Source organism: Macrobrachium rosenbergii, unplaced genomic scaffold (assembly GCF_040412425.1).
Source record: "Macrobrachium rosenbergii isolate ZJJX-2024 unplaced genomic scaffold, ASM4041242v1 171, whole genome shotgun sequence".
In the NCBI taxonomy this organism is placed as follows: domain Eukaryota; kingdom Metazoa; phylum Arthropoda; class Malacostraca; order Decapoda; family Palaemonidae; genus Macrobrachium; species Macrobrachium rosenbergii.
The window spans coordinates 5,181,011-5,207,502 of NW_027100729.1; the positions used below are offsets into that span (position 1 = coordinate 5,181,011).

At 41.5% G+C, this 26,492-nt stretch overlaps 1 protein-coding gene across 6 annotated transcripts in view; it reads right to left on the reverse strand.

Moving 5' to 3' along the window:
* Positions 1 to 26,492, reverse strand: part of LOC136838116 (gastrula zinc finger protein XlCGF57.1-like) — a 159,189-nt gene that overhangs the window by 89,499 nt on the left and 43,198 nt on the right. For 2 of the 6 annotated variants that reach the window (XR_010852879.1, XM_067102962.1), the window contains exon 2: positions 4,055 to 4,145. Coding sequence is in view for 1 of the 6 variants with exons in the window: in XM_067102956.1 (XP_066959057.1) it covers positions 12,928 to 14,460 (1,533 nt within the window). In the remaining 5 variants the exon portion in view is untranslated. Of the gene's footprint in view, positions 1 to 4,054; positions 4,146 to 5,812; positions 6,066 to 9,733; positions 14,816 to 26,492 lie in introns of those variants that run through there. The other 4 variants (XR_010852878.1, XM_067102958.1, XM_067102961.1 and 1 more) reach the window with 4 other exon arrangements.

Below are 26,492 nucleotides of genomic sequence, written 5' to 3' on the forward strand. Positions count from 1 at the left end.
CAGATCCCTGGGAGTTGAGGAGGGGGGGGGATTCGAGGAACGGGATCCTGTAACCTTTCTCGATTACACTGAGGGACCAGGAGTCCGCCCCTCTTACTCTCCAGGCTTCCGAAAACAAAAGAAGCCTGGCTCCTACTGGTGTCTGGAGGTTTGGTGAGTCATTTCTTGCCCCTTGGGTTAGAAGGGGCTCCGCCTCTGGAGAGGCCTCTTCCTCGAGGAAAGGATCTTGAGGAGGAAGATTTGCCACGAAAGGGCTTCTGCCTCTTGGAGGCTAGTCCCTGAGAAGATGTAGACGGGACATTAGGACGTCTGGAAGACTGTGCAAGGAGGTCCTGAGTAGCCTTCTCCTTAAGGCTGGAGGCGAGATCCTTGACTAGCGGCTGGGGGAAGAGATGGTTAGAAAGAGGGGCGAAAAGCAATTCCGCCCTCTGCACAGGAGAAACCGACTTTGCTGCAACATTGCAGTATAAAGCCCTCTTCTTCAAGAGGGTCGTACCAAAATGTGAAAGCCAGTTCATCCGCACCATCTCTGACGGCCTTGTCCATGCAAGACAGCACACTGGACAGCTCCCAGAGAGATAGAGTCTGGACTCCGAGTCCTCAAGTCCAAGGCCCCCAAGCACCAATCTAAAAAGTTGAAGACCTCCATAGTCCTAAAAGGCCTTTAAGATGATGGTCAGTCTCTGAAAGCATCCAGGTCACCTTAGCTGAAGAAAGGAGAGCCCTCCTTGAAGCAGTCGAACAGACTCGCTGAAATCCCTTGGGAAGAAGAAGGGACTCTGGAGCCAATTTCTTCTCCAGTCTCGTACCAAATCCCAGCTTTCCCGTACAATCTAGACGGAGGTAGGGCAAAGGAAGATTTGCCTTGAGATTTCCGATCTTCCATCCATGAGTTGACTTTCTTGAAGGCTTTTTTAGTGGCGGCGATGTCTTCATCTGAAGGAAGCCAGGCGATTTCCTCACCTTCGAGAAAGCTAACTCAAGTGGGGAAAGAGGAGCAGAAGGCTGAAATTTATCAGGAAATAATTCCTTCAGCATACTGGCCAAAACCTGATAGTCGGAAGAAGACGACAAAGGGGGCTGTTCCTGCTCTGCAGAGTCCGACTCATGAGACAACTCTCCCTCTTCGACGGGAGCGACAGGAGAGTCTTCCGGGAATTGAGGAAGACTAAGACCTTTAGTTCCAATTCGGCAAAGAGACCTCTTCTTGTGCGAAGGAGCAGAAGAAAACTCTGGAGCGTCCCGCACAGAAGCGTCCTGCCGAGCGTCCTGACGAGCGTCTTGCCTCGAATGCTGCCGAGCGTCCTGACAAGCGTCCTGAAGAGAGTCAAGCCAAGAGGGGAGAGAAGCGTCATGCCGAGCGTCCTGTCGAACGTCCTGAAGAGCGTGATGAAAAGCTAGACGAGCGTCATGTCGAACGTCTTGCCGCGAAACCCTACGAGCTTCTTGCCGAGCTGCAAGAGGGGCGTCCTGAGCAGCAAGAGAAAAATCAGGATCAGCAGCCAGAGGGCGTCACGACCAGCGAGGGAAGGAAGGAAAGCCAACGATCTGACGAACGATGAGGGCGACCAGGAGAAACTTCGCAGGAGAGAGAGACGAAGGCGAAGAGCAGGAGAGGGAGACCTCTTAGACCTCTTAACGGGCAGCGTCAAATCTTTGCGGCGCCTCGAGGTTCAGACTCCTTTGCAGCGAGAAGGGAAGCCAACTGCCGCTGCATGCCCTGGAGAGGGCGCAGTCAAAGGAGAAGACTCCCTCTCAGGAGAAGGGCTGCTCTTATGAGAAGAAGAGGGGGAAGGGACGTCCTCTCTTCCTTTTACCATGGGCGACGACAGCTCTGTTCTTGGGGCGACTGGGGCGCTCAAAAACGTCCTCCCTCGGAAGAAGTCCTGGTCCTCTTATGCGGCGGCAACCTCGTGGAACCACTCAGGAGAAGAAACGAGGCTCGAGAAGAGGAGGAGAAGCGTCCTCCTCTCTGGAAGCTTCTCTTGAAAGCGCGAGAGTCCAACCGAGAACGCGACCCCTTGCGTGGAGAGGGCGCCTCAGAGGACGAGAAGCAATCCTTGAGGACGCGTGCACGAGCACGATCCTTGGCAGCCTGAGAAACGACAACAGGGCCTGCCGAAGGGACGCCAGATCGGTGGGGGGTCCCCGTAACCCTCTTGCGACTTTCGACATGCCCATTCCCTGTCCTGGGAGTTCGGTAGAGGTCTAGACCTAGAGGCATTATAGGGCCGATCTGACGCCCCCTCCACAACACTAGGGGGATCACTGCACTTCACAACACTTTCAATCGCCAGCATCTTCGACTCCAAAGCGCGAATGGAGTTCAAAATCTGCGCAAGGGCATTACCTTCCGCAGATGTAATCACAGGTTCCGAAGGCAACACTACAGGGACAGGTGAAGCATTAGAGGGGTTAACAGGTGACAAATTAATACCCTGACTCCCACCAGCAGACACACTCCTGATACGGTCACGCTCTAACTTGCGCACATAAGAGTCGTATACCTTCCAATCGGAATCAGGCAAAGACTCACACTCCTTGCAGCGATCATCCAACAAACAGACATGCCCTCTACATCTCATGCATACTGGTGAGGGTCTACCAAGCTTTCGGTAGCCTCACCTACACTCCTTCACAACACACACCCTGAAACTAGCAGAACTAGAACCAGACATCGTGATCAAAGAAAAGCCAAAGCCAAAATCAAAACAGTCCACAAAAAGCATATGCCTATCCACAAATCCAAAGTCAAAAAACCAAAAGACAATCAGAATACTCAAGTGGAGAAGTTTCACGAAAATCAGCGACGGAGGTATTGACAACAGGTGTTGACAATACCGGCGACAGAGAAAATCTGAATAGAAAATGGGAATGGTTCCTGATACCCGCCTTCCAGCGGCAGGAATGGGTACTAACTACCTGGCCCCACTGCGTGTGCCGTAAGTTTTTGAATTTCTGTCGGTCCTTCGGAGAATACAACTATATATATATCTGACAGGTAAGTCTCATGAACAAATAGGCTTTTCCTCCATCAAAACCTGTTTTCTAGTTCATACATTCAAGAGGAGGGAGTTACTCAAGGAAGTCTACTGAATGTTGCATATTTTGCCATTGCTATTAAGAGCATAGCAGAAGTCATTCAAGAGCCAGTCAAATGCTAACTGTATGTGGATGACCTTAGCCATTTCTGTAACTAAATATGACTCCTCTGATGCATGCCAACTTCTACAAAACTCTACAAATGCTATAATACCAGAGTGGGCAGATGACAACGGCTTCAGATTTCCTGCTGCTGATATTTTGAAAGTGGCTTCCAGCTATAACTGGGGTGCAGATAGAAAGTCTTTCCTTGAGCTCTATTACGACTCTTTACATAGGTCAGGCCTTGATTAAAGTTGGCAAATATATTCCTCGGCATGTGAAACTAAAATGAATTCTAACTCAGTGTATTATAGATAAATTTAATGAGCCTAGTTTACCTAAACCCCTGCAAATTAGAATTTTAGAAGAGGTTGAGGTTAAATCATTAACTTAAGAAAAAATAGAACCACTATGGATGACCCCAGGACTTGAAGGATCTTTCTGATGAGGAAGTGAAAGCTAGATTTGTAGAACATAAATAGATATATCAAAAAATCTATTAAAATATTCACTGATGCTCCTAAATCTACTAATGAGATCCATATCTGTAGTCGTCTTTTAACTAAAATGCAAAACTGGTATTTTGCCTGGCCTCTAAGTCTATGGTAATTCAGTTTTGTTGGGTACCAGCTCACGTTGGCACTGCTGGAAAATGCAGTCAGCTACAGGAGAGTGTCTCATGCTGAAATGAAACCCACCATATGTCAGTAATGTACATAAGAAAAGTATGGCAAGAGAGGTGGGCCTCTCCCTCACTCCTGAATAATAGAAAATACAAAAAGATTCGAGCAAATATCCAGCCTTGGCCTTCATCTAACAACATAATCAGAGGCTATGACAGATATTTCTCGCCTCAAAATTGGCCACACGTTCTTGAATCACAGATTTTTATTGGAGAAAAGTAACCTACCTGTGTGTGTCCATTGCGGTCCTGGTCTGACAGTGGAGCCCATGCTAATGGATTTTGTGAATTTTAACATCGTAAGAGCTGCAGACATCACCTGCAAGGCAAAAAACCTTTGTGAGATTTTGGACAAGAATTGCAATGTTTAAATTTAAAAAGATACAAATGTGTACAATTTTATATAAGTTTTTCTAAATTTATATCATTTATATAATTATTATTATTTAAGAAGCTTTTAAAAAGTACATATTGATAAAATATTATATACAGCTTTCTGTTTTAAATCATTATCCATTTTTTTAATACTGCATGCGTGAAACCTGCATGAAAGTATCTAATTGTGTGTGTGTGTTCCAGTATAAATGAATATATTTGTTATGTTTCAAAATCATGTTCATTCATCAAAACACTGAATGACCTCACTGGTCCCAGCACTTGGCCTTTGGCCTAAACCTCATACTCCATTTCATTCCATGGGATAGGTTAGGATGTAGCAGATTTCAAAAGTGTGGCGAGATGGGAACGGTTAGCCCATGAAACTATCTGCGCAACAGATCGCCTTCACAAGCGTCACTGGAATCACTGAGAGATGTGGATTCCTGTTGCTTTTCAATTCAATGCCGTTATTGGGTATAGACTGGGCTACACAAACCATAAATTTCTAATGACTATTCTTGCGATTCTGACAAGGATATATTTTATCTTAATACAACACCCACTCTCAAGAGTGGCCGAGGATAGTGCCTGTCCCATGGGGAATGAATGAATGGGATAGTAAGCAGCCACAGGAATCATGGCTTACTTAGGGGGGTCAAAGTCCCTTCCCTGGCCAGGTAAGGGCACGGCATCTGAGCTTAGGTTGGGTCAACGTAGGTCAGGCTAGGTTGCATTCATCATTTTGAAATGCCAACTACAACTGTGGGGTAGCCTAGGCCAGGCTGCATGACCTTTCCAGCTATACATTGACTCTAAATTTTAAAACACAAAAGACAGATAGCCTAGATTATAGTATGATTTTCATATTAAGGATATAAATGTGACTCAGGCTACGAGCATAAGTATAAGGTATATTAATAGTAAAATTATGCTCAGCCAGTGCAATCTGGCCTAGGCTACCCCTTAACTGTAATAAGCTTTGCACAAACCCCGCCCCCACACCCCAGGACCTACCCAAGTAACACCTGACGTCCGAAACAGATCGACTGAACTAACTCGCTGTTCGACATGTTGTTTTCGGGCACAGGCTACGACCCGACTGAAATAACCTTAACCTAAACTTTCCAAGACTGTCGTACTCTGAACTAGCCAGAAATTACCTTCCAAACCTGACTTAGGGCACCGTGCCCTGACCTGGCCAGGAGAGAGAGAGAGAGAGAGAGAGAGAGAGAGAGAGAGAGAGAGAGAGAGAGAGAGAGAGAGAGAGAGAGAGACCTTGGCTACCCATCTGTAGCAGTGGGTTCAAATCACCAACGCCTACATCTACTTTTGCCTAACCTAACCTAGGGCACCAGCCGCCGCCCCGCCCAGTTAGTGGCCGCCCTGCCCATAAGCATTCAATACCCCCATAGAAGGGTACCGGAAATTAGTGGCCTGCCTTAACCACATTTAATGAATGAAGTTTGGGTGAATAATTATGGTGTAAAATTGCAAAAAAATATAAAAATACAAAAAAATCGATTCTATAAAATATAATTATATATTTAGCTGTAAAATAATATATAGAAAATACGCAGGGTCATATCTACACCGTCAAGAGCCACTCACCCGTTGCCTATTTAACCTCCTCCCACGCCGTTATAACACTTATTAATCCTCTTTTCGAAGCACAAATAAGTACATTCAAGTATATTATAAGGTTAAATAAGCTTTAGAAAGCTTATTTACAGAGAAATAAGTCGACATAAGACGCCGTCTTCACCTCATTTCACAGAGGAATGTAAACAAAGCGGCGTCTGAATTTTCGGGTTTTCGCGCCTTACAGAAGACATGGCGGCGTTTGGCGCACTTTTTGAGTATTATTTCTCGAATATTTTACGTGAAATTATCATTAATTCGGCATATTTAAATAAAAAATATTACTTTAATACTTAAAAATAATATTTTGATATATAATGCACTACTTTGATCGATTCTGTCTCAAAATAAAGCTAAATTAAATGACGTTCTTTGAGATACAATATAACGAATGCTCGTCGTTTTCAACATTTTACGGAAAATTCGAGCTCAATTTTACATTTTTCGGAATATTTTATATAAAAAAGATTATATGTTGTTTTAACATTTTATTCATATATAATATTATGTTAATCGAATTTATATGGAAACAAAGCAAAACCATCCAGTCTCTTTTGAGCTAAAATACGACAGATTCAAGTGCGCTAGTTCAGCGTATAGTCATTAGAACATTAGACATATAACCTTATTTTGCGATATTACGCATTTTATATATAAAAAATAATACATTACTGTAAATAATATCATTTATGTATATTTTATACCAAAATAAAAGGAAATCATAAGAAGTTTATGAGATACAATACTTACGATTCGATTTACTGTTTCCTATCGGAAGCTTAATCTTCTTCTTCTTCTTCTTCATTTTCCAAGAACATTTTTAAATCACAACAATGGTCGTTTTTATCATTTATCAATACTTGTATGAAGGAAATCTAATCAAATATATAAATAGAGAGCCTTGGGAAGTCAAAATATATGTCAATTTGATTTATTAAGAGGTTATTGACAAGTTCCTCGTTATTGTTATTGATAGTGACGACTGGGAGACTCACTTGAAACGTATTCAAGTCTTGCTAGAAGTGCTGAAGAAAGCTGGCCTGGTGGTCAGTCTAAGAAAGAGTGGGTTTGCAAAAGCGAAGGTCATATACTTAGGTCATGCATTGGGTAATGGTAAGGGAGTTCCCAAACAGGCCAATGTGGAGGCTGTTGAGAACATTTCTATCCCTATGTGTCAGAGGGATGGCAGAAAACTTGTGTGTGAGGGCTAGAGAAGGATAGCTAACCTCTGAAGCTTTATTAGCCGATAAAGAGTTCAGGACAATACTGGATACAAGTGATCCTTACCAGTGGGCAGCTGCAACTAACTCTCCCCTTGCTGTGCACTGCCAGGCACACTCCCCCTCCCTTGTCCAACATATATTACGGTTACGAATACTGCTAACCCATATAAAGTGAAATCCCCGGCATCCAGTTCTCATCTGCTCATCTTAATTTAGTACTCTGGCAGGATCCATTTACCTGTCCCAATTATTCCCTCCTTCTGATTTGTGTTATTGTAAATATATGTGATTCTAGTCATCCGAAGAGTTTGCCTAAAGTTCCCCTTTCTAGTAGAGCCCTCAGCTCATTTTCCCTTCTCCTATGTTCTACCAACCCAGGAATTCGAGACAGATTGCATCATCCCTTGTGTTCAGTCCCCTTCCTGGGTTTAGAATATATATATATATATATATATATATATATATATATATATATATATATATATATATATATATATATATATATATATATAACCATATATATATATATATATATATATAAATGGATGTATGTGTGTGCATATGTGCCACATTGACTTTGAAATGTGCACTGAGCAATATCCACCAAACTCGGTATACGTAAGACTTACTGTCTAGAAATCAGGCACTAAAGGGCACCAAAGGAGGGGGCAAGGGCTTCCCTGAAACGTGGCTGGTTCTGCCTGTAGACTTAGTAAATCAATGGTTTATCATACCGAATGATTTATCATTCTGGAAGAGAATGTTGTGGGGGTAAGACATCAATGGCACCAAAGGGGGTGTGGGTTGGGAAGAGGGTGACAGAGAGAGAGAGAGAGAGAGAGAGAGAGAGCAGAGGGGGTGTTAGGAATGAGAAAGAGGGAAAAGAGAGAGAGAGAGTTTCTTTTGTCATTCAGCTATCCAGGGCAGCTCCGGATTGGTCAGCTAGTGTATATATATATACTTAAATACTGCTGTTCGACCTCTCTCCCTTGCCTCTTAGTAGAATAGCAAATTAATTTTCTCTTGAAGCCAGGAACACAAGGCAGATTTCTCCCATGAGAAAGAGGAGAGCAGGAAGAAGCAGGAGTTGTTTCCAAACTAAGCTCGCCAACCGACCGAAGGGTGGGAATTTTAAACTCACAAGCTTCATAGAGGGGGTACGGTTTTGCTAGGACAGACCTTAGATACACTGTCCTTAAAACCCTCTTTTGTTTGACCTATGTACTGGTAAGTCTTTGTCATTTTCCAAACGATACCCATGACTGCTGTCCAAAGTACACTTGGGGAAGGAACTTCACACGATTCAAGCGACCCAAGACAACCCGACATCGGTGACTCTCAGCTAACGTAACAAAGGGACGTTCTCAGTGCTTTCTCTGAGCACTCTTTGTTTCTCCCCCTTGGTCTCCATCACGTGGGATGATTGTTATTCCCTGCTGACCAAGTAGGCTTATCGCAACTGATCGCTGCATTATTTAACCAGCAGTAAGTCAGATTGTGACAATTACTCCCAGTTTTATTTCTCTTCAATTGAATCTCTCATATTTCTTGTTCAAATTTTCATCTCTTAAATTAAAAGTCCCTAACTAAGAACCCCTAGTAAAGCATATTCCCTTTACGAAGTCATATATTAAGTACATTCATTGCTGTCTAGTGAAATCACATCACTTCCCCTCCACAGTGTGAAAAGTACTATTCTTGATGTAAGATTCATCCCTTGTGATGAATTAATTATTAGTGAGAGCTTCTTCAGTCCAAGATTATCTGGATACTTCTTTTCCACACGTGTGTCTATACCTTGAGCCTGGAAACTGCCTCTTGCTTGGAAAAGAATCTGCATCCATCGTCAGTGCCAAGAAGCCACAGTTCACCGTTCATTGAATTCAGCTGTTTTATAAAAGTGATTGAAGAGGCTTTTTCAATCTGTTGCAATCACTTCATTTAGCACTAAGGTATCTATCCTGATCAGGACTAATATTTTGAGCCGTTGTAAATAATCCATTTCCTTTCATTCTACTTTTGTTGAAACTAGTTTTCCAGTAAGTTTGCTTAACTGATCCATGGGTTGTATAATAAATTTATGTTTTGTAATACTAGTTTACAGCTGGCAACCTTTTCCATTTGATTGTCTGTCCTTTAGAGCTTTACTTGGCCTTAACTGGCAGAGTTACCTGGGTCTGAGGTAGAGCAAGGTTATATGACTCCAATTAATAGGTTGTTAATGTAAATAACCAACGGACCCACGTAATGATATACATATATACAGTATATACATATATACAGTAATACCTCCAACTTGAGTGAGGTTAGGTTCCAGAACCCCTCGTGTAAGGTAAAGATTCGTGAAAGTTTGGTACGGTCACTAAAAAATGCTAATACATACAGTAAATGCTTATTCCTAGAGTTTAAACCCGAAATATGACAAAATCATCCTCTCAAAGCATTTTAATTTCATTTAAAAGGTACTGTAATTCGTATTTCATTACAGTACAGAGAGAGAGAGAGAGAGACAGAGAACTTTTCAGTATCCTCATGACCACTGTTATGAACCAAACCTCAGTTCATCTTCATCAGGTTCCATCATCCATCACAGAGAAGTGGACAGGAAAGACCGGCAGAAGCCGAGAGAGACAACTGAGGGGAAAGGGGAGCAACAAAATCAACAAAATAACCTTAATACTACTTTATTAACATTAAGATATGTACATGTTTACAAATGAGTCAAGTTTGGTCAAAAGCAATGAAATAAATCATAGCAAACATCACACATAATCCACGAGTCAATCAAAAAATACCACAGATGTAGCAAAATTGAAGTTCCTTTAAATAAACTTTACCATCACAGCAAAAAGCAACAAACATCATATAAAGGAGACCAACGCTTAAGCTACATCAAACAACAAGTAATACAGAGAGCATAAATGATAACATCAGACAATCCGAGGTATAACCAATTAACCAAAGCAATATACAAATATCTGAAAACCAATAAAGCAGCAAATATACAGTCAATAATAATCAAAAACTTAAGTATCAAATAATGCCAATATAATAATAATCACAATCTTCGAGCAGTACGAAAAAAACCTTGGGGACTAAGTGAGGACTTATGAAATAAGTGTCCAAGAAAGGACCTTATGTTGTAATGGTATATGGTCATTTTGATGGCAGTTATATTTTGCCTGTGTCTAGTGAGGGCTGGCATTCAATCCTTCTTTTTTTTCCTAAGAGAGACTTCCTACTATACTGAACTATCCTGCAAACTCATATTGCTTCTGGAAGTCCCATAGATTTTTAATTACTGTATATTTCATTCTTTGGCATTTACCAGATTCCTTCTTTACTTGGAGTTGTTAACTTGTTTTCAACCAGTCAGTGATATGTATTAGAAAAGTTGTAGTGTGGATGTCCCTAAGATTCATTTTATAGGTACCAAATGCTTTCTCACAATCCTGGCGTGTAGGTAACCCCTCGTTAATCCATATTGCAAGGAATGGAGCACTCCAATATATATACATATATACACGATAAAAATGAATAGAAAGACTCCTGTATAGTTGGCAACACTGTGCGGGCACAAAAATGCCCCATTAATGTTGTTAACAGCCATATAGCACACTGAGAAAGGGGTATTGTGAGGGTGGTAGTCTGAGGTAAGCAGTTGGTGGGGGGTGCTTAGCGGGGAGGGCCCTCGTCTGCATGGGAGCTTTTGCAACCATGTGCTTACTGGGTGGGAGGGCCACGAGAGCTGAGTGGGGAGGGCTGGGCAAGGCTTTATCTCTTCGGGAGCTTTGACGACTGTTGTTGGCTAAAAAGCAAAAATGTCATTACACGTCATTTCTTTCATTACTTTTGAGTGGCTGAGTGTCATGACTATGTCAAAGAAGTTCCACTCTACAGGTTCAAATGTGAAGTGTAATCTTTCTTTTTAGCCTTCAAAGGTAATGCCAATTGCAGTCTTGCATCTCTCTCTCACTTTTGCCAGCGCTCAAGGATTGGTTTCCATACCTTAGAGAACTCAGCCTGTGTCACCTTGTTTCTATAGATTGCTCACATTTAGAGTAAGAACTCGATATACAGTGCATGATAAAGTTGATATCCTTTAATGGAATTTAATTAATATCATTGCATCAATCAGTGTTTTCAGTAAATATGGTGCAATACAGATTTAAAAGTCGTCTCAACCAACAATATGTGATAGCCTCAGCTCCAGAAGCTTCAGATGTTTTGGAAGGAGAACATTTTTTATGTCACACCAAATAATAAATAACAATAATGCTGTAATACATCTTTAATAAGATTTGAGGGAAATGTTTACTAGATCTTTAACGTGGAGGTAACAAAATGCAGTACAATATAGTTTCTACTTTCGATATCAAATAAGCATGTGTTGACATACATGTATGCATATACATGTGCATATACACACATGTATGCATCATGATGCTGTGCATTTGCACATTTCTCTTTTCTCCTCAAGAGTTATTCTTGATACAAAAAGAGGTTTTTCAAGTTTGGCTCATGTGAACAGTTCCATCAGTGTGAACAGGTATGAGAGAGAGAGAGAGAGAGAGAGAGAGAGAGAGAGAGAGAGAGAGAGAGAGAGAGAGAGAGAGAGAGAGAGAGAGAGAGAGAGAATTTCAATGGTAATTTTTTATACGTTTATTCAGTAAACAGTAATTAGTTTTCATTAAGTGTACAGTAGAGTATTGTAGAGTATTCTGTACTTCTTTTAAGCATATACTGTACAGTACTGTAGTCACAAAACAGGTAAAACAAAAAAGGTACAAAATTATAATTTTCATGATATAATTAATTATTTGGATACAGTGCTTACCTACTGTTAAAGTCAGCTTATATCTTTGCACCATTACGTGTGATTGGTATACAAAAATTTTTTAAAATGACGCTTGGCTAATCCTCTATGACTGTCTCTGTCATCACCTGTTTCCCTTCAGGTGGCGTTGGAATGTTTAGGTTCTTGTCAGCATTCTTCATGACCACTCACTAAGATGTGGGGAGGCCGATCACACCTAATGGCGCAAAGATGTAAGCTAACTTTAACAGCAGGTAAGACTCATTCCACATACAGTAATTGACATTTTAAATTTGTGAAATGTTTTTTTTACCATATCTACAAATTTCCAATCATCTCCTAAGAGCATTGGATATTTTACAGCAGATAACTGAGGGTTTACTGTAAATGGCTACTTTCCAGTACAAATTTCCCATATTCTTTCACATGAATGGCTTCTTTCAAGTGTGAATTCTCCTGTCTTGTAAGAGCAATTTTTGTGGAAGAACCTTCCCATATTTCCTTACACATATAAGGCTTTTCTCCAGTATGGCTTATCTATGTCTTGTAGGATGATGTTTCCTTGAAAATGCTTTCCAGTATGAATTCTCTTATGGCTTGCAAGGTAATTTAACCAAAATATTACTCCCAGCATTCCTTGCACATGAACAGCTTCTCTTCTGTATGAATTTTCATATGATTTGTAAGACCACTTGTAAAGAAAAACACTTTCCCACATTTATTGCCCATAAATGGCTTCTCTCCTGTATAGAAGACAATATATAATTTAGGGCAAAGGCCAAGCAATAGGACTCATAAGGTCATTCTGAGCTAAAACAGAATTAACAGTAAAAAAAAAGTCTGAAATGTGTAACAGGATGAAAACCTCAAAGCAGTTGAAGCACTATGAATCAATTGTTAGGAGAGGGTGGAAAGTACGATGGAAGGAAGAGAAAATTAACAGAGGTACACTAGAAGGAAGAAAGGGTCTGCAGCTAGGGGCTGAAGGAACACTGCAAAGATTCAAGTAATGCCTAAATTGCACCACATGAGGTGCATTGATGGGACTACACCCCTGTGGGATTTTCTCCAGTATGAATTCTCATATGAACTGTAAGTTGATGTTTCTGAGAAAATGCTTTCCCACATTCCTTGCACATGAATGGCTTCTCTCCAGTATGTATTCTCATATGAACTGTAAGATTTTGTTTCATGGAAAATGCTTTCCCACATTCCTCGCACATGAATGGCTTCTCTCCAGTGTGAATTCTCATATGATCCGTAAGATAATCTTTTCTGGAAAATGTTTTCCCACATTCCTTGCACATGAATGGCTTCTCTCCAGTATGAATTCTCATATGATCCGTAAGACTTGGTTTCTGGGAAAATGCTTTCCCACATTCATTGCACATGAATGGCTTCTCTCCAGTGTGAGTTCTCATATGACGTGTAAGATCTCGTTTCCCGGAAAATGCTTTGCCACATTCATTACACATAATTTGGTTCTCTCCAGTATGAATTCTAAGATGAACTGTAAGATCTCGTTTCCTGGAAAATGCTTTCCCACATTCCTTGCACATGAATGGCTTCTCTCCAGTATGAATTCTCATATGATCTGTAAGACTTGGTTTCTGGGAAAATGCTTTCCCACATACCTTGCACATGAATGGCTTCTCACCAGTATGCATTCTCATATGAACTGTAAGATCTCGTTTCTGGGAAAATGCTTTCCCACATTCCTTGCACAAGAAGGGCTTCTCTCCAGTATGAATTCTCATATGAGATGTAAGATTTGGTTTCTGGGAAAATGCTTTCCCACATTCCTTGCACATGAATGGCTTCTCTCCAGTATGCATTCTCATATGGTCTGTAAGATGATATTTCCTCAAAAATGATTTCCCACATTCATTACATATGAATGTTTTCTCTCTGGTAGGATTTGTGATATGACTTGTAAGCTTAATTTTCTTGTAAAATACTTTCTCACCGTCAGTGGATCTGAAAGGCTTCTCTCCATTCTGACTATTCCTTCTTTCTTGTTTTACTTCCTTTTTGCAAGTTAGTGGATCTTTTTCATTCACTACCGAATTCATTTCATAAGAATATTCATCATCTTCATTAGACTCACAGAATACCTCTGGCTCTGCTTTGATGTCCATCAATGGATCCAGAGACAAAGAGTCATCATTACTGGTTTCACTAAAGGCAGCTATGTTGCTGTTTTCTTGATTTATGGAAGGGTGTGATAATGCACCTTCAGTTTCACTTTTCAAAGGAAATTCTGGAGAATGTTCTGGATTCATTTTTGGCATGTGTCCTCCAACATTCAAAACATTTTTTTCCCAATATGCTACAGTTGGTGAACCTTTTTCAATCTGTGCTGAATTCCTTTTACATGAATACTCATCACTTTCATTAGACTCAAAGAATATTTCTGGCTCTGCCTTGATATCCATCAGTGGATCCACAGACATAAAGGTACTATCACTGGTTTCACTAAAGGGAGCCATGTTGCTGTTTTCTTGATTTATGGAAGGGTGTGATAATGCACCTTCAGTTTCACTTTTCAAAGGTAATTCTAGAGAATGTTCTGGATTCATTTTAGCCTTTTGTCCTGCCCTGTTCTGTAATGCCAATGTGTTCAAATGACAACTCCTAACACGAAAGTGTTTACAAATGATTATCCAATAAATCTGTTATAAATCAAGTACTACAATATCTTGAAGGACTACAACCAGATTTCATTGCTGATGTCTGATGTATGAATCTAATATTCACAATAGATTTTACTTATTGCTGATGTAATTTGTAAAGTAGGAGTACAATCATCCACTGTCGTTTCTTAAGAGCTGCTATTGGGAATGTTGCATGTAGTACCATCAAACACACATGCATTCCCAAAATCTTGGTGGTGTTAAAACTGACGAAGAAAGGAAGGTTCTTCTGAGGGAGAATCTGAAATCAAAGAACACAACAGAGCCCACTAAAACATTAACTGTCAACAACCAACAACACAGGAAAATCTTGTCAAATGAGTTACCTGACGTACCTGTAGTTGGCAACACTGCTGCAAGTCCCATCCGAGCGAGGCCGAGATCCCCAATTGCATTGTTCACTAATCAAATTGAAATGGGGAGGAGGGTGGGAATCATTCAGGTGTTCAGGTAATCTTTACAATATTAGTTTTATTATGAAAACTTCATACAATACATGAGTACCCCTGAATACCTGAATTAGCCCCATTAATTAAAATTTAGTGGAGGTGGGATCAATCTAATTCAGCCCGACCTGCCATCAGGGAAAGCAGGTAACTCATTATTCGCCTACTCTGTATAAATGAATGTATCCTCACCTGGTTATCCCACTCGGCAGGTGAGAATGTCTGTAGAGAGAGTACCCCGATGTCAGTCTCATGTCTAGGTACTGTCTGAGTCGAGCTACCTCTCGTGGTATTCAAACCTCCTCATGGATAGAGAGTAGCAAAATAAAACCAACCTACCATGTGGCTAATCACAGCCTCCCATGATTAGTGGAGAACAATGAACCTCCCATGTGGCTAATCAAAGCACTCTCATTTATGGAGGGTCTGAACACCTCTCATGTGGTATTCAAACCTCCTCATGGATAGAGAGTAGCAAAAAAAAAAACCAACCTACCATGTGGCTAATCACAGCCTCCCATGATTAGTGGAGAACGATGAACCTCCCATGTGGCTAATCAAAGCAGGGAAAGCAGGAACCTCCCATGTGGCTAATCAAAGCACTCTCATGTATGGAGGGGTATGATGAACCTCCCATGTGGCTAATCAAAGCACTCTCATGATGGATGGAGGAACCTCCCATGATGAACACTCTCATGTTATGGAGGGTCTGAGTCATGTGGCTAATCAAAGCACTCTCATGTAACCTGGATGGAGGGGCACGATGAACCTCCCATGTGGCTAATCAAAGCACTCTCATGTATGGAGGGGGGGGGATGAACCTCCCATGTGGCTAATCAAAGCACTCTCATGTATGGAGGGGTACGAAGAACCTCCCATGTGGCTATTGTAGCCTCTCATGTATGGAGGAGAAGTTGAGTGTGCAGGATCTTCGAGTTCTTCACCGTCCGTTGCAGGATCTTCGAGTTCTTCGCCGATGTCTGTCGCAGAAGAGGTTGAAGAAACCAAACCTGTCCACTGGATCTGCCTATCTTCACAGTACTAAAGTCAAACTTAATATTCTCACTATGAACCCCGACTAACAGAGAATCTAAAATTCCAAATTTCCTGACTACATTCATTACCTATAGTTCCCCCCACCCTTAACATTACCACGTAATTATAAGATCGAGTTGGTCGTCGCAAAGGGAACAAGCGAGAAATTCTTCTTCGAAGAAACTGAACGTCTTTAGGTAGAAGTCGTGAAAAACGACACCGACTTCCAAGTGGCCGCCGCTAAGAACCTCCGCACTAAGAGAGTACCCCCTTAGCTAAATGAACGCACCCACGATAGAAGGGTTAGCGGCTACACACGGACTAAGAGAATAACTTTCATGTAAAAAGGAGAACGATGCATCTCCCAAGTGACTATTCAGAGCCTACCCATTAAGGAGGGAATGAGGCAGTGTGCTGAGCCGGTGACCCTCCACCCTGCAGGTTGCGGCAAAGGCCGACGAGCACAGAAGTATCCCAGCGCCGACGAAAAAACCTAGGCTAGCCTATGAGAGCACCTCTTTGGACTCTCGTAGGGAAACTATCAAAGACTAGGATACTTAAGATACTCTGAACTTAAGTTCATGTGATTATACTATCACTGTTGCTTAAGATTCTAAAGCCTAAAAAGGAATTTTCCTATCTGGTTAACCTAATAATCACCGCACTACGTGAATACTACCTTGGCTAAATGAGCGCACCCTAGATAATAGACTTCGCCGTTAAACGTAGACTAAGTGAATAACCTTCCAAGTCTTCGCACGAAGAGAATACCACCTCAGCTAACTGAATGCACCCTAGACAGGAGAATTCCACTACCACTATGCGCAGTGGGGCGAATTGAACGTCTCTTAAGTGAAGGAAGAAAACAAAGACGGATTCGCAAGCAACTACCTCCAGAATAGAAGACTGAACCATTCCTTAGAAAAGAAGATGAAGTGGACATACTCCGAATACTGTGTGGTAAGGCATAAACCTCGCACCACACGAGAATCGTGAAGTGTGCCCGCAACTGTGTTCGAGAAGTGTGCCCGCAACTGTGTTCGTGTAGTGAGCGCTTATGAACCAGGAACCAGGAACCATTTCTCCGAAAGTAACTAATCGCTTTTTTCGACCGCGGACGGGAAGGATTCCGGAGAGATGACAAGAAGTGTACATGGAAGCGGACGGAGTTTATCAACCTTGGTAATTATTCGCATTGGACAAAAGATATCCCCACTGATGCCGGAACTGAACACTTGCAGATAAAGAACCTTAAACGAACGAAGCAGAGTTTAAGCCTCGGCCATGACTTCCGAAAGAAGAGAAATGCTTATCATTCCCCGCCTGACACTACCGCAATTCCTGATTACCTGATGAATGAGACCCGAATGGCGGAAAGTATACACCTCTAAGTTCTAATGATCTTGTTCCCCCCGAGTTCTCAGATACGACACAGCAGTTAAGATGTCGATCAAAGCAGACCCACTATTGTGTTGCGCACTAGGACTGAGAAAACACCTGAGGGCTTCCTTTATAGCCCTGAGGTTCCTGAAGGTTATGACTCCTCTCGTTCCCGATCCTCCAGAGGCCCGAAGCCTGGGTTCCTCCAAGGTTGCTCCCCAACCTTGATATGAGGCATCTGAGTACAGATGAACGTCGGGAAGAGGGGAGACTATAGACCTTCCGGATGTCAGATGCACTTCTTCTGACTATCACAGACGATCTGACAAGCGAGAATCGTTCCAGATTATACCTGTATTCTCGATGTGGAAGTCCCAGCGATTCCTGAGACATACCTGAAGAGAAAGCATGCGGAGACACAAGACCCTGGAATTAGAGAGAGAGAGAGAGAGAGAGAGAGAGAGAGAGAGAGAGAGAGAGAGAGAGAGAGAGAGAGAGAGAGAGGGGGGGGACATTCTCCCTAAAAGGCTTCTTCAAGTGGTACCGGCTGTTCCCTGTTAAACAGGAACCCTCTATTTCTACATTTTGTACTTTCAACGATGCATATTTGCCGAAACTGGAGACATGAGTTAGAAGCAACAAGTTCGTTATACTGGCCACATCCCTTGAACCCGGAGCAGCCACACTAAACATAGCTTGCTGTGACGCTACTGCTGACGACAGCTACACGAAATAGACCATGGAGGAGATATCCTCCTCCCTAAGACTGTTGCAGAGCGCAAAAGGCGCCCACAACAGAACCCTCTCCGAATGTCCGGATAGTGAGGCGGAAGCTTCAAAAGCAGCCCCTCCTCTTCTGCCAAAGAACGTTGTATAGTCAGGCGACATGTTAACCTGGTATGCCAGCCTTACTGACACCGAAGTGAAGAGGTGTCAGGCAGTACCAGACCGGAGGGAGAAATCATCTTGTTTGAGCAACTACCGGTTCTGTCGCATATAGCGACTCGAACATCGTTGTTTCGGTAGTGTACGCTCCTTCGGAACCTTGGATTGAGGATGAAGTCTACCATCTGCTTATACTCATTCTCACTGGCTGAAGGAGAACTAATATCCGGTACCGGATCCTCTACTTCAAATGAACAATCCTTGTCGGACTGGTTCGACCGAGCCGGAGGATTGTCGGACTGGTCCGACCGAGCCAGAACAGGAAAGAGGCAGGCCGATCCCTAGCAAACGCCGAACTCGAAAACCCGGAACTGCTACACCTGGGTGCTTGAGAAGGACACCTGACGTATCAATCGCGAACATACTGGAGGCACCAAAGTCTAGGTTGAGCAAACCCCGCACCACCCAACAGGGATGACGCAACACCTGGGCAGACCACGCCCATTCCTGAGAGAGAAGAGGCCGCAACACCCGAACCACTCAAATCTGGACGTATCAAAACCACATGAGAGTGGGAATCCAGAACTGAAGACCCGGAACCAACATGGATACCTAGATGGAGGGACAGAGAAAACCTGCCAGAAAGTTGAAAAGAAGAAGTTGAGAAAGAAGAAGCCGGAGGAGGGAAGAAGAAAGCCACACTCGGAGTAACCACCGGAGCGCCCAACGCCGACGTCGGACAGATGGAGAAGGTCCCAACCGGATCGAAACCCAAAGGAGTATGAAGGGGAAGTTACGAGGTACCGAACCGAAGGTAACAGAAGAAGGTAGTTACCAACTATCCTGGAGAATGGAAAGGCTGCGGAAACTATCGGTGCTGATACACTGAACGCTGGCGCAGGCGAATCGCAGAACTGCCGTAGCATCCACAAGAATCGGGGAGGATACATTACAATGAGGAAACTATTGGTGCTGATACGCTGGCGCCGGCGAATCGCCGACTATCGTAACATCCGCAAGAATCGCGGAGGATACATTACAGTTAGGAACCCATAAAGAATGAAATAAGGAGTTGCTGACGCCTCCGCAAACAACTGAGAAGCAACTAGACCGGATGCCTGAGAAACCACCGGATTTGCAAAAGGTGATACGACGACGGATCCATAAAAGTACCCCTTCCCTTTACCCCAACAGAGGGGGCGCTGAGCTCTAAAATACAGGGTTGAAGCAAGATAGCCTTGCTTTGCTGAGTTAAAAGCCAAGAAAACAGGATGCGCAACAAAGACCCCGAGAGCCCCCCAAAGAGCGGACCGAAAAGAATATTGAGAAGGGCAATGGAAGAAGGCTTAGAAGAAAAAGGGGGAAAAACGGGAAAATTTCCGTAACGGCCGAAGAGGCCAGAGATTTCAAAGAAAATAGACTGGTTCTGTTCCCCCTGCCCCTGATAATCTTGATAGACATTATCAAATCAGAAAATTCGAAGAAAATAGCCTGGTCCTGTTCCCCCCGCCCCTGATAATCTTGATAGACATTATCAAATCAGAAAATTCTTTAAGACATGATCATGAATATTGGAAAAACCCGATCGCCAGAATTACCACCATCACAAGACAAACGAAATTTTAAACCCCCCAAAGGAAAAGGAACCTTCGAAGGAGGAGTATTCAAGGAAAAACAAAAATTCAGAACCAGATACATCAGAAACCAAATCTGAACGACCCTCCACGGATCTGGAAACCTTTGTTGCACAGAGCACGAAGCAGGAAATAAAACCGACGATTGATCTGAATGAGAGACCTAAGCCCAAAGAAGACCACGCTCAACTACTTTCCTGAATACTTCCTAATTAGAATTCCTACCCTTCTGAGTGATTCCTAATTCTAAATCCACCTTAGAACTTACGCTTTTAGAGGGAAGGGGGAAATCTGCTACCAACACTGCCTGCTCCGCGCAAAGGCCGGTAGATCCTACCTTCGAGGTTTGCGGTTCTCCATGACCCCCGGCACCCATTAGGGCTGGTTCTGGAACAGGCAGGGGGGCTGAAAAAGAACGATTAGTATCTACAACACTATACTACTATCCTTATCTCTAGTTTCCGTTAATTTAGTCATAAAGCTAGAAAAATAGACTAGACATACTCAGCTAGTAACTTGTCCTCTAACTTTTTGAATAATTCTTCCATCTGATCTACCGACCAAGACTCGCCGCCTATCTGACTGATACTACACTGTGTCTTCCTACATAAAAACACAAACAGAATGTCGATCGTGTTTGAGGGTGCTCATCCTACACTTGCAGGACGTGTAGGGACGATGAGCGTCAGCATCTCCTGCAGAAGGAGGCTCTGTTGTCGAAGATGTAAACGAAGTTGAAGTATCGGCGTTAGCAGACGGCGACGTCTTTTTTGTTTGACTTATCCAATCGAATACAAAGTACCGATCCCAAAGTCAAAATCGGGAGAAGTTCCAAATCCCATCAATAAAATATCCATCCAGGAGAAAGTGCGTTGAAAACACTCCAAATCGTGATCTGATGTCCAAAATCTTGAATGGGGGTCGGGCTAAATGACCAAAAGTTCGCCTGATGTGGGACACACCCACACAGCATGGCGAACAAAAAGCAATTAGATCTCGGCCTCACTCGGCCGGGACTTGCAGCAGTGTTGCCAACGGTTCTTCAGGTAACTCATTTGACAAGATTTTCCTGTAAGCGTTGGTAACGCTGACAGTTTATTACCCACTAAGTGGGTAAAAGCTATGGGGATGTAGTTCGGGCTGGTCAGTGACCAGGGCTAATTCAGGTGTTCAGGGAGTGTATTGCAATATATAAATTACGTGCAGACCTACATTAGAGGATTCTATTTGAGGTTTTCTACTAAACTTCAAGAAGAACGTGGTAATCGTTTAATTGCTTACGTACTGTGGGAGGTACTTCAGATTTCAAGAAGTATAAAAGTAACTATTATATGACAACTAAAACTTGTTTTTTCCTGTAAAATAGTAATTGAAGAAAGATTCACACAGCTGTACACAGTGATAATAAACTTCACAATTTCTCATACAAAAGAAAGAACAAGTAAAAAATGCGCCAAAGTTTCTTCGGCACAATTGAGTTTTCTTTACAGCATGTAATGCTGTATGAAACTTTCAACAACGGCCCATGAAACTCAGCCATGGTCTGGTGGTGGTCTGTGCTGTTGGTACCTAGAGTATATCAGTGCCAGAAGTATGATTATGGCTAACTTTAATCTTAAATAAAATAAAAACTAAGGAGGAGGCTAGAGGGCTGCAATTTGGTATGTTTGATGATTGGAGAGTGGATGATCAACATACCAATTAGCAGCCCTCTAGCCTCCTCAGTATTTAAGATCTGATGGTGGACAGAAAAAGGGCAGACGGACAGACAAAGCTGTCACAATAGTTTTCTTTTACAGAAAACTAAAAAAACCAAAGTTCTATACCGCAGTTTTTTCTGTGAAACTAACCGAGATTCTTCTCTCAGTTTTGGGAAGGAATTTCAACCACTGACCTGTCCCAAACCTGCCGATGAAATACCTCTAAATGAAGAGTTAGCAGCATTAGAAGAACTAAGTGAATTCATCTCCATATTGGAGTTACTGCAATTATATTCTGATGCCATGCTGGGTTCATAAACCCCAGATCATCAAAACAAGACAATAAGGGAAAAACAGTCTCAAAAGATGAAAAAGTCATGTAAATAAGCCAATGCAAGTGTGATAGCCAATTGCTTCAACTGAACAGCTGAAAGAAGATTATTATACCAAAACATTGCCAGTTCCAAACCTTGCACTTTTAAAATTTAAGAAATTAAGTGCCTATATTTAACACAGCACAGTCATTTTTCGAACATGTTAATTTAAAAGGTTACAAACATAAAAAATAAAACAAAATTAGAGAGCCTATACAACTGCTAACTTAAGATTTTCCATCGGAATGACCTCACATATAACACAGGAAAGGCTACAGTTTCTAAGACGACTTACCTTAAATTGCAGTCCAGCAAACCTCACGTCAAACGGGGACATTCAATAAATATTTTTCCTCTGCATTTCAGTACAGCAAACTTCAAGTCAAAATGAGACTTCATTGCATTAGTTTCATCCTGAAATAAAATGTGGTCCTTCAGTATTGAATTTAAAAGGTCAGAGGTCATCCATTAATAATCTTAGCCTATCTCTCATGTCAGTACAAGTGCCCTGTGCATTCAGATTGATTCAGTAACAATGTGGAAAGGTGCTACAGAAACAAGGTAGGCACATCACAGGTGGTCCACAAATAATACAGGCCTGTCTCCAGTTCACTTTAACTATTCTGCATATCAAAATTGTCCGATAATAATTTAGAAATGACTGATTCACTACAAATGCAGTAATCACGAATCTACAATGCAGTTCAGGAGCTCCAATCTCACAGCAAAATTCTCTGATACAGCTCAATTTTGAAGAGCAGGAAAGTCAAGGTTTGATTGACACGGACAGAATGAACAAATCATTGGAGGTTACGATTACCACGTTATGAAGGCGCCTAAGGTTAATACTTCATGTTGGAGACAGGGACACAGAAAACCCAGTTTTAATTTCTGTGGAGAAGTCACAGTTGGCACAGTCAAAGACTTTTGATACTTGTACATAGATAAATTTGTCTTGTAGGATTCAGTGTTGAATACCTGTAAACGAGTTTTTCTGGTAACACCTCAGCTTAGCAGACTTCTATACCCATCAACCAGTCGACCAAGTTATCGTCATTATTTTTCAATACGCCACCATTTCAAATGTGGAGGTTAAGCGTAGAGCACAGGATAGTTGAGGTTAGGAATTATGAGGAATTTTTGTCAGCTGTAAGATATCTAGAGAATATTCAACAGACTTTGTTACTTATCAGAAAGCCCTGAGTTTGCAGATATAAACTGTCCAGGGTATACCAACCATCTTAGCAGTACTACAGTATTTGCAAATTTTACTACCTCTGAATCTGTGAACTTGCATACTGCAACATTAATTCTACATAAGTACTGTATTCTAACCATGCATATATGGTTGATGTATTTTGGGTTGTGGCAGACCCCACAATATAGTTTTAATTTTCCGGAGTCAAAGGAGGAGCTTCCGTAAAACTTGCAATTTTCTCAAAATTCAGAACACTTTGTTGTGGAGGCTTTCAACTCTGAAATGTCCAGAATTCTCCTTCTGTCAGTTAAGTCATCACCTGGACTGCACAGTGGGTCTCCTGAATAACTATTATGCCCAAACTAATGTACCTATTGGATGTTCAACAGACATCAAAATGATTTAAGACAAGACATACATCACATTAAATCTGGCAAGGATTTCCATATAATGCACCGATAGTTACCATAACCTGAAAGATGGACTTTACATAATTATGCTCAATTTCACTATTAGTATTTTGAAAGTGTTTCTGGGCTACTTGATTGCTAAAATGAACCTTCCAGTTCGGTAGTACCTGCATTGAACACACTTTGGGAGCCTGGCTTTCTGATAAGTAACAAAGTCTGTTGAATATTCTCTAGAAATCTTACAACTGACAAAAATTCCTCATAATTCCTAACCTCAACTATCCTGTGCTCTACGCTTAACCTCCACATTTGAAATGGTGGTGTATTGAAAAATAATGACGATAACTTGGTTGACTGGTTGATGGTTACAGAAGTCTGCTAAGCTGAGGTGTTACCAGGAAACTCGTTTACAGGTACTCAACACTGAATCCTACAAGACAAATTTATCTATGTACAAGTATCAAGATTTTACTGCACCATACTAGTACAAAACTCTACTTTCTATACAACACCTGAATATGGATCAAATTCATATAAAAACTGAAAGAAGAATATCCTGAGAGAACTACACTCTCTTAGTTTTGTAGCCCACATTCTCCTCTAAAATACCTGATGACGTTTCTCTCGGTGGTCCTAATGAAAACATTTCCACTGTACAACAGTCTCTAATAAATTCTGCTTTTCCCACTGACACTACTCAACATTTCAGATAGCATTTAGTTCTCCATACTTGTCCTGACAGAACTCATAAAAGATTTACAAAAGATTTACAAGTACACTTGACTACAGACTGACCACTTGTGCAAAATATCAATCTTTCAAATTCTTCTAAAAGTCCCATACCTGACTTTCATAAAACCTATTGTTCAACAAGGTCAATTTACAGGTTTAACTGGAGTTAACGGGCAAACAAAGGTGTTCCTAACTGTACCAGTTTCATTGTTATACAGATAATCAAAGGCACTAGTCTCACATTTACACTAAAGCAGAATAATTCTAGTTTCATTTAGGCCTTACCATTAAAGGATGCGGATCCAGATGATAAACGGGTCTTCTTGGCCACAAGTATAAAACGTACAGGGCTCCTCTGGTGTCAGCCCCATCAAGTATGAAACACACAGGACTTGTAACTCTTCTTTTCCTCAAGCGAGTGTCATTCCCCATGTGCTTAGCCTGAAAGGAAAATGCTAAATCAGATCCTGGTAACATCAATTCAAGGCACTGTACAGAAATACTTTTGTACTTCACAACTTAAACTGTCCTATTTAGATTATAAGTATCCCTAATGATTCACTTACATCTTGATTCTCTGAAGTGACACTTAAAAGTGTCCTAAGCTGACAGTGTCCTAAGATTTCTACACAAACAGGCAAGTGGTTTTTACAAGTTTGTTTCAAGATCAAGAAGCCTCCCCTTCACAAACTTCCAATACGGAATGGCTATTCATATCAAGAACAGATATCCTGTGCAATCATTTCACATTTCTTGAAGACTACACCAAGAATCAAACTGCTGTTGTGACACTCTTGTATGGACAAATTTCATTCTCTCAATAACTACATTAATCTTGGCAGCAATCTCTTAGAAACTCAAGGAATTATAAGACTTGTGATCTATTTGAAGTACCAACGTTACCTGTGGGTCCTAATTCTCTCTTCTCTTCTCTACTCTCATTTGGATATTCAAGAAATAAACAAGAAGTGATCAAAATAAACCTGACTATATTCTCCAAAAAAATGCTCTATGTTGATGTGACTGATTTTATATAAATTTCATAACTATGAAGCCAGACACTAGGGGCTTTCTAAAGAGGGAGTTGGAGTGGCTGGACAGTGCGATGGAAGACAAGAAGTGGGAATGGAGGTGAAAAACAAAGTAAATTAAAGTAAAAATCATACATTTATTTCATCACACTAAAGCTAGCATGATTTCCATATAAAATGAACCGTTCCTTTCAACGAATTCAGATTTAACTCTGATTAATAATATACCATGAAACTAGTTCAATCAACATTAAATTCCACAAGAGGAATTTAGCCATTACCAAGGTTTTACCGCACAGTACAAGGAATCCTCACATCTACATAAAAGTAAAACCCTCTACAGTAATTGGTATGTCACATCTGAATATGAACTGAATTCCTATACAAATTATACCAAGAATATCCTGAATCCTGGTCACCACAGAGAACTACAAACTCTTAGTTTTGAAGACCACATTCTCGTCTACAAAACCTGACAAAGATTTTCTTGAGGGTGCAGCAAGTGTAATCTTTCCTGTATCAAAACTATCTAACATTGCTGCCTTTTCCACTGACATTATTTAACATTTTAGTCTGTGTTTAGTTTTCCACAGAATTCTTAGCCAAAAGTTCTACCAGCACGCTTTACTACAGACTAACTACTACTGCAGAATATCATCAGCTTTCAGATACTTCTAAAAGTCCCATAACTGACTCTTATTAAATCTGACCTAATGTTCAAAGCAGTCAATTTGCAGTTTTTAACCCGGGTTCATGGCAAGCAAAAGTGCTCCTAACTGTACCAGATTCAACGTTATCCAGTTAAGCAAACGCAGTCTTTAACTGGTCTGACGTTTACACCAAATTTAGTAGGACAGTTCTATTTTTATTTAGGCCTTACCATTAGAGGATGTGGCTCCAGGTGATAATGGGTCATCTTGGTCCACTCAAGTATCAGAAGTAAGCAGCTCCTTGATATTTAGTTCTTTGTAGCAAGAGTACTCTCCTAGGTGCTCACCCTGAAAGGAAAATCTTTAATCAGATCCTGATGATGTCATTTCAAGGCACTGCTCTCTAAAATGTGCTGAAATCCATCTGCACTTCAGAATTTATA